At 43.3% G+C, this 7,882-nt stretch overlaps 1 protein-coding gene across 1 annotated transcript; it reads right to left on the bottom strand.

Annotated features, from left to right (window-relative positions):
* On the bottom strand, positions 1 to 6,889 carry LOC119173759 (NADH-cytochrome b5 reductase 2). The gene is made up of 4 exons (XM_037424545.2): positions 6,662 to 6,889; positions 4,975 to 5,190; positions 1,147 to 1,412; positions 1 to 311 (listed from the first exon to the last, which is right to left on the bottom strand). The coding sequence occupies exons 1-4, from the start codon at positions 6,887 to 6,889 to the stop codon at positions 98 to 100; spliced, it is 924 nt and encodes a 307-aa protein (XP_037280442.2). The 3' UTR covers positions 1 to 97.
* Positions 6,890 to 7,882: the final 993 nt, after the last annotated feature.

Genomic DNA, 7,882 nt, shown 5'->3' with positions numbered 1-7,882 from the left:
TGAGGGTAACATCGATGATGTACGATGAAGATTATTTCGAAACATTTGGAGGTTACTTGATTCATACACTTGTACGACCCTAATGTTGGGTCGCCACTCAGTAGCAAAGCACCCTCTGAGGCTTGTGTCCAATGTTGCTGAGTGCCGGCTTGCACAGTTCACTCAGAAAGCGACTCGGTCCACACAAGAGCACCAGAGTATTGTTGTTCGGCGGAGGAAGGTATTCAGCCATCATGCCAGCAGTCAGGGGGCCCGGCACGTACCCAGTAGCACCCTCACCTGCGGGCGGCTTGCTCAGTACGTGACGGAGGCTGCAGAACCATGGATGTAAAAGGTTCAGAATCGTGTGCGCAGCGCCACTGTACAACTAGATAGTACTATTAAGAAAGGAGGCTGATAACACAACACTTACGACTGCTAACTATTATTGTCGCCAATAGGTATTTGGGAAACTAATAATATTGATATGAGAGAATTTTAGTAAAACATCATTTTGACCTGGTTGGTACGCATGTCTGAATTAAAATTAACAGCTCAATCACAGAAAAAGCCCTACAGATAAAAGAAACGAAACGCACGGGTTCCGTGTTTGTACTGGCATTTTCCATTCAGGGACCATATGATGTGCCGTTGTAGAGGGTTCCGGAAATCGCCACCATCTGCTATTTAACGTGCACTTCCACTGCACAGTAGACGAGCCTCTGGCATTTGGCGTCCATCAAAATTGTATCGCCACGACTGGAAACGAAGCAGCGACCGAGCACAATAGCCACTGTTCCAATAAGGTGGACATGTTTGGGAAAAACGCAACGATTAAGTAGCCCTAACAAGCCTCCGTAACAACTTAAAACACTTTTATTTGATTTATTTCATCCCTCATTTCTAATGCCTGAAAGCACTATGCAGACACTATATACTGACACGATTAAGCATTGGCTTTTTTGTGAGCCATAAATTATTATAACCACGTGATTTTAGAAAATCGCTTTGCGTTCGTTCTTCTTGCGTGCTCAATCCTGCGCGACTGCAGATGAGCATACAAGAAGTACCGAGCCAAGTACTTCAGCTCCCTGCACACTGACCATGCGTGTCAGTTGTGCTGTAGTTACCCCTCGCTGATCGATATAACACGACTCAGCTGCTCACCTGAATCGCTCGGCATGGGCCTTGGTGTAGTGGTCTAGCTCCCGAAGCGCGATTATGTCGTCTTCCGTACTGTTCACGTCGATCATCTTGATTTTCGTTTCGTCTTTGCGATCCACCAGAGCGTGACGCAGAAACTGCAGCATTGGCGTGATGCCACTTCCCGCTGCGATCAGCCCAATCCAGGTTGCTTTCGGCAGTCGGCTTCCATCGACCGTCACGAAACACCCCTTGCCTTCGTAAATGAAGCTGCCTCGTGGGCCTTGAATCTGTGGTAAAATGTAAAAATGAGAAAATAATAAATCATACGTCTGGTTCATGTACACGCCAAATATTAGATTACAGCTACGATCAATTTTGAATCATTTCTGATTGGGTATCATTACAGGAGCAAAAAGTATCAACGTAGCTTCAGGTTGTCTGTCTCTGTTTACATTTCTGAGCAAGTTTATTTAATAGCATTGCAGCGACTATTTCGTATTTTTATGTTGGTAAATTTGCCACTTTTGTCGTTCAATCTATCGTATGTACATAATGCACAAAGAACACAAAGAGCACGTTAGGATCATTTTTGTTAAACGGTTTGACTGCAACCAATCAAATTTCTATGAACAGCCGGAGCAGTGAAGGTAACTAACCATCGCATGAGCGGATGTTCAAAACAGATATCATTTAGAGGTTATATGAACCATGTATATATTTTAGGTTGTGGCGTGAAGTAACCGTCTTTCAAATAATTCAACTATAATGACACAAATTAAAGCTAAATTCAATCTTCTGTGCTGACTACAATTGCAGCATCGCAACTCGTTCGTGGATATGTGTCTATATAAAATGAAGTGAAATGGTGAGAAACAGTGAGACAGGTAAGCCACAGGAAGAAACACGTTTGAAATGGTAGTTTTACTGCTTCACGTGGAATGCTGTCTGCACCTTGCTGGAAGAAATACAGTGAAGAAAGTCGCCTACTTTCACTGATATTCCAAAAGAGACATCATGCCTTCTGCATGAACACCTGCTTTTTTTATTCATGTTTCTACACACAGCAGACACGTTTTATATGCTTTGGAACTATGAATATCGGAAAGATTGCAATACTTATGCATAGAGCATGCGAACCCTACGCGCTGCATTTTGACTTCTATATAACAGCTGACGAAGCAATGAAAAAGCAGGCATTCATGCAGAAGGTATGAGGTCATCTAGCAATGAATTCAAGTTTGCGTAATGACTTTTCTTTTAACTAAAAACTAACACATATGTTGCAGATATACGTTTTTTTGTTTTCGTTAGGTTTTTGGGGTGAAAAGAAAAACTAACACCAAGAATCACTCAAAATTTTCTGTTTCGGCAAATTTTTTAGAAAAACTGCTGACCATGTAAAGGAGCCGATTATAATTTCATAGGCAGCAGCGACAAGAAATACTCATACGAGTTTTTATTATTCCTATTTCGACGGGCCGAGGACGCCGCCAGAGCCCAAGGGCTCCTGGCTGACACCTAGGCATAGAATTTGCCTCATCCAGGTCGTTGGATTTTCTGATGAAACAAATTCTACGCTTAGGTGTCACCGAGGTCGTTGAATAAAAATTTTCCTACTCCTCCTACTCCTCCTCCTCCTCTTCCTGATACGCCTTTTTTTTACATGTTACTCTGTTTCACTTTCTTGTGATGATTCTGGCATGGCCCTTTCAGTTTTCATTGATTATGAGTTATTGCTGGCCAAACCACTTTTATGCTTTTCATTGTCATACAAGAGTTTCTACTTCCGGTAGTTCAAAATTTCTGTCTTCGCGTCAGTAGCACATAACTACCACAAAAATTATCACATGCTTCACGGAAATGACCCCTGTTTTTTTACGCCTGAAATTTGACCGGTACTTTTACTGAACTTATCTCACTCGTCATAGAATAATAAAGCCAAGCACCCTTCGCAGTCCCTCTATAATTATAGCACTAATATAATTTTACACGTGTCATCATCATAATGATGATCCCCATCAACAGCATGAGTACGCTATGATCAATGTTGGATTAATATTTTAATAATGATCCCCAACTCACTTGATCCTGCTCGAGAGGATTCCATATTAGGCCTCAAAATTTTTAATTTCATAGCTGAAGGTTTTTTCAGCCTTAATTAGTGGTGCTTCATGCTACTTGGTACAAAAAAAGAAACATTTCAGGGGCTCGTTTTGTTAGGTAAACATAACATTAATGAGAACTAACAAACAAGAAAGACAAAACGTAATGGAAATGCCAACCGTAAGACGCTCTAAACTTGGTAACGGATAGATGCGATTTAGCCCGCGTATATTAAGGGTTATTATTTATAGAATGTATGAACTGTAAGCTAAGTAAACCTTACTATGGGTGCACAAGATGACATCTATCTGTTACCACGTTTAGAGTGTATTCATTCGGCAAATGCTAAGGAAGAGGTTGAAAATAAGCTTGCCGATTTTTATGCCGAACCTACTACTTTCGATTAATGCCTCCGATGAAACACCAATTGAGCTACAGGGCCGGTCATCCCCCGTCCACTTTATGGGGTGTGCCAATTTACGCGCATGTATACCCTAGAGAATGGAAGGGAGTACGACAAACTCTCACGTAGTTGTGACACCGAAAAAGACAGTGATGGCGTCTACAGAATGAAAACCTTTATTTAGTAGTACTAGAGCCAGAAAATGGCAAATAAAATTACAGAAAGCAGTGCGGGCTGTCACTGATATCGGCCAATAGAACGTATGCCGTCTATAAACAGATCAGTGGCCATGCGCGTCAGCGTTTACACTTGTATTATTGAATAGTTCAGAGTTATTCCTAGTGGCCGCGCAAGTTCCACAACTAACAGAAGTGCCCGTGTTGTGCTCGTAAACTCATCAGAAGGTTGCAGCACTACCTAAAATATTGGCAGTCAATAGCCCGAGCTTTAGCAAGGCAATGGTTATATTGAATTGGGGAGGTGACATGAAAAAATAAAGAAGCATATGTAGCAGTACGAACCACGTAAAGTCTACGGGCAAATGACCGCTGCTGAAGCTGAGTTGGTAGAGGGTCGGACGCCTTATTCGAAGGCCACAAGTTCGGTCTTCATTGGCGGCAACTTTTCTTTTCACCCACTTTATTTTTTAATGTTTCTATTGTATCTCATACAAATACAGTGATCTATACTTTTCTTAGCAGATTTGTGGGTTAGTTATAAATGCTGGTGTTTCCAACACCTTTCAGTGGGAAGGACGTCCTAGCTGACCTGACGACCTGACCCTCATGACCTGACCCTCATTACGTGATTTGTATCGGCCCCTTCCCTCCTTATAGCATGATTTGGTAAGATCCACTTTTCTCTCCTTATATCTGCCATCGAATACCGGCTATCAAGCGTGTTCCCTGCGTACTCGGGTGCCCTTCTCTCTTAATTGCTATTTTTTGACAGTACTCTGGGTGGTCACTGGGTGGTTCCTAAATTTTCTCTTGTGTCCTTGTTTCATTTCAGGCTTGGTCCCGATAGGTTAGAATTCGTACATTTAGGGGCTAAGCACAATTTCTATTTTGCAGAGGCATTCCTATTGACTGAAGGTTAAAAACAAGCGCGAACGCTTACCCGGCAGAAATACCTTAATTGCAAGATGTTTCAGCGCGCGAACAAAGGAAAAGGACAGGGTAGACAGAAAGAGCGTCGAGAACAGATGACGATGGAAAAAAACAGCACTCTTTCTGTCTACCCTGTCCTTTTTTTTTTAATCGCGTGCTGAAATATCTTACAATCATGACTATGCACCAACTAGCACAAGCTTCTACTCTCGTGAGAAATACCTTGATTGCTACCTTCAATTTCTCCCCTCGGCGCATTGAGTCCAGAAACTGGGACATGAGGCCCCCTTTGGGGTGTTCCTCGGACTCGCCCGTGCGGTACACCTTGACGATGATGTCAAAGTGGCCCGTTTGATCACACCGGGTCACAGGAGTGTAATGTCTAGTCACCGGGCAGCCGTGAATACTCGCGCAGACAAGCAGGTGTTGACCAACGTGGATTCCCAGCCTCTGAAAAGGGTCTTTGTAAGCAACATGCTGCTCGCCATCGTGGACCACCAATGATATACCTATCTATAATGAAGCGTGGCCTATACGCACGGCTCTCTATGATCGGCTTGTGACAACACGTGAGGTTAAAAGGCATTAATCGGACGATCTGATTGGCTAGCGAGATCAAGGGATGTTGTGAAGCCAAGGATTACGAAAAAGTCAAAAGGGCGTAGCAATGAACGTAGTAACAACATATTCAATATTTTACGAAGCAAGGCTAGCATTTTTAGGATCAATATTATTTGTAATAAACATGCGCTTCCTTAGAAACCAAGTTTCCTGCGGTGTGGACACAGTAGATGACCACAACAAGGCTCGTTCGTAGTGGTGATGAAAAGCGTTGATGAGAAGCACCTCCTGTGGGCAGCGCATGCTGGTACTAAGGGCTATACGTCGTGTGCTGCCGCTTGTGGCAGTTCGTTATGTGTATAGCCCATGTATATGTGCACGGCCGCTCCAGGAACACTTTTGACACAACTTTTTTGTGATGAGAGCACTGCCCATAAAAGCTGCCGCCTCCTGTGGTGACAATATCCGCTCGCCGATGCTTGCTGCGACAGCGCGGTAACCGCGACCGCCGCTCTCCCCTTGTTCGCTCACAAGATAGGCTTGTACGCAGACGATGCTGGCCGGAAATGCGATGTTGGCTCCACAGAAAGAGGAGGCTAGTGTATCCTTCTCTTTATATATAGATACATATACATATACATCAATGACGGTGGCAGCAACGGCAAAAACCAGCCAAGACTGTTCATAAAATTGCTATCTCAATAATTAGGGTGTTATGGTTACCCGGCGAATCTAGCCACGCCAAATTGCGAAATCAATGCTTTTCTTAAAGCGCGTGGTTACACATTATTGTTGAATGAGAGATCTAGTGGCCTCCTAGCTCCGTCATTGACGCTTCGGCGGAGGCCTTCTACTACAACTACTAGTTGTACACAACTACAGCGCATACTGCGAAAAGACAGCTTTGTCGCAACATACATTTCATCCTTGGTTATTGTTTCAGTGACTTGCTGAAATTCTCGCCTGCTGCGACACATAGCTGCAACATTATTATGACGCAATGGCGGCAGGTAATTCGCTAAAGCGTAAGCCGATGCTTATTTGATCACGTGATCTGACAACATGGCTAATACAAACGCCTTGTGCGGTCGTGCGCTGGGTGAGTGTGCATTTTTCCCAGCCTCGACATGACACGCTACCACGTTTTTAGTCTATATTCTATCGAAAGCTGCTGTGGAGGTAGAAGCAGTGGTTTTGAGCTTGCACCTGACCACTCACGCCCTCTTCATATCATTTACTGAACGGTCAGCTAACTAAAACCAAAAGTACTCGAATAACAAACCCGCATGTGCGGCATAAGCGGCACATGTATTTGAAAGTTTGCCAAAAAACGCGAAACAACCCTTGTCCAACTACGTACCTGGTAGCGGCTACGCAGAGAGAAGCGCAGCAGGCGAACGTTGTGAGTGACAGCAATCTTGCGCTCAAGCCGCACCGTGTACCGGGCATTGGGGTCGACGAGCAGCACGTCGCCGGAAATGTGGGCGCCTATCTTGCGTATGAGCAGCACAGCCAGCGTGATAGCTCCGAAGGTGGCTGCTGCGGAGGCTACGAAAATGAACAGCTGTTGGGCCCGCCCATGAAACATTCTGCTGGTGTTGTCGTGGTCGCTGGATAGTTAATATTTTTTTACCGACCATCCATTGGGGCGGATGCTTCTTGATGATGGTGATGATGATAATAGTCTTTACCATTGACTCATATCCACTTTGAAAAATTGACAAAGAAAATATTATTTATGAATAAGATTGCTCACACATGTAGTATATTACTACTGAATGAAATAATCAATGCTAATTTATCATAAAAAGATTTTAATTTGAAATCAAAATTATTCATCGCTTTATTTCGCTTCAAAACACAACTACTTCACTGCCCAGCAGATGTGCTGATACCACGCATCCCCACAAAGTGAGTAATCATAAGTGGGCTACGCTATCTCCTAAAATCTATAATGTCTACGTTGAAGTCGCCGTCTTGTATAAAGGACGCCATATGGATGGACATCTGGATGAACTGACGCACGTACGGTGCAGGTGATAATGTATTGTGCTGTCTTATGCTAGATTTATTTACATATGAAGTCAGGTTCCTCACACAAATTGTTTTCAATTTTCGCTGTGTTGGTGTTCAGTTTCCATTTCGGTTTTATGTGGCGTGACAGACGCCTACAAGGCTAGGGTTTAAGGAGAATCGGCCCTAATAAAGTAATTCCACAAATGTGCATATTTTATCATCGTAATTCATTCTGCATCTACAGGGGCGCTGCGCCAGTGGCCTTCAGCGGAAGTGAAGAAATTCTAGACAACACAAAAGTTGCCTTCAAAGATGCTTAAAAGTTTGCTAATGTTGAAGATTTGGCTGAAACCTCAGCAAGCTTCAGTGAAGATATGTGACTAATGAAATGACAATTTCGTAAATTGTATGTGCTTTACAAAACGCACTAAGAACATGCCTGTCAAATCATATGACCATCAGTATATCCCTTGAACGTGTTTATAATTCCCAGCTAAATCAAAAAATACAATTGATTCTACTAGAGTTCTTCCATACATTTACAGGTATAGTGATTCTGCAGCGG

Source organism: Rhipicephalus microplus, unplaced genomic scaffold, assembly GCF_043290135.1.
Source record: "Rhipicephalus microplus isolate Deutch F79 unplaced genomic scaffold, USDA_Rmic scaffold_15, whole genome shotgun sequence".
Classification (NCBI taxonomy): Eukaryota; Metazoa; Arthropoda; class Arachnida; order Ixodida; family Ixodidae; genus Rhipicephalus; species Rhipicephalus microplus.
This window is presented reverse-complemented; position numbering and strand designations above follow the sequence as displayed.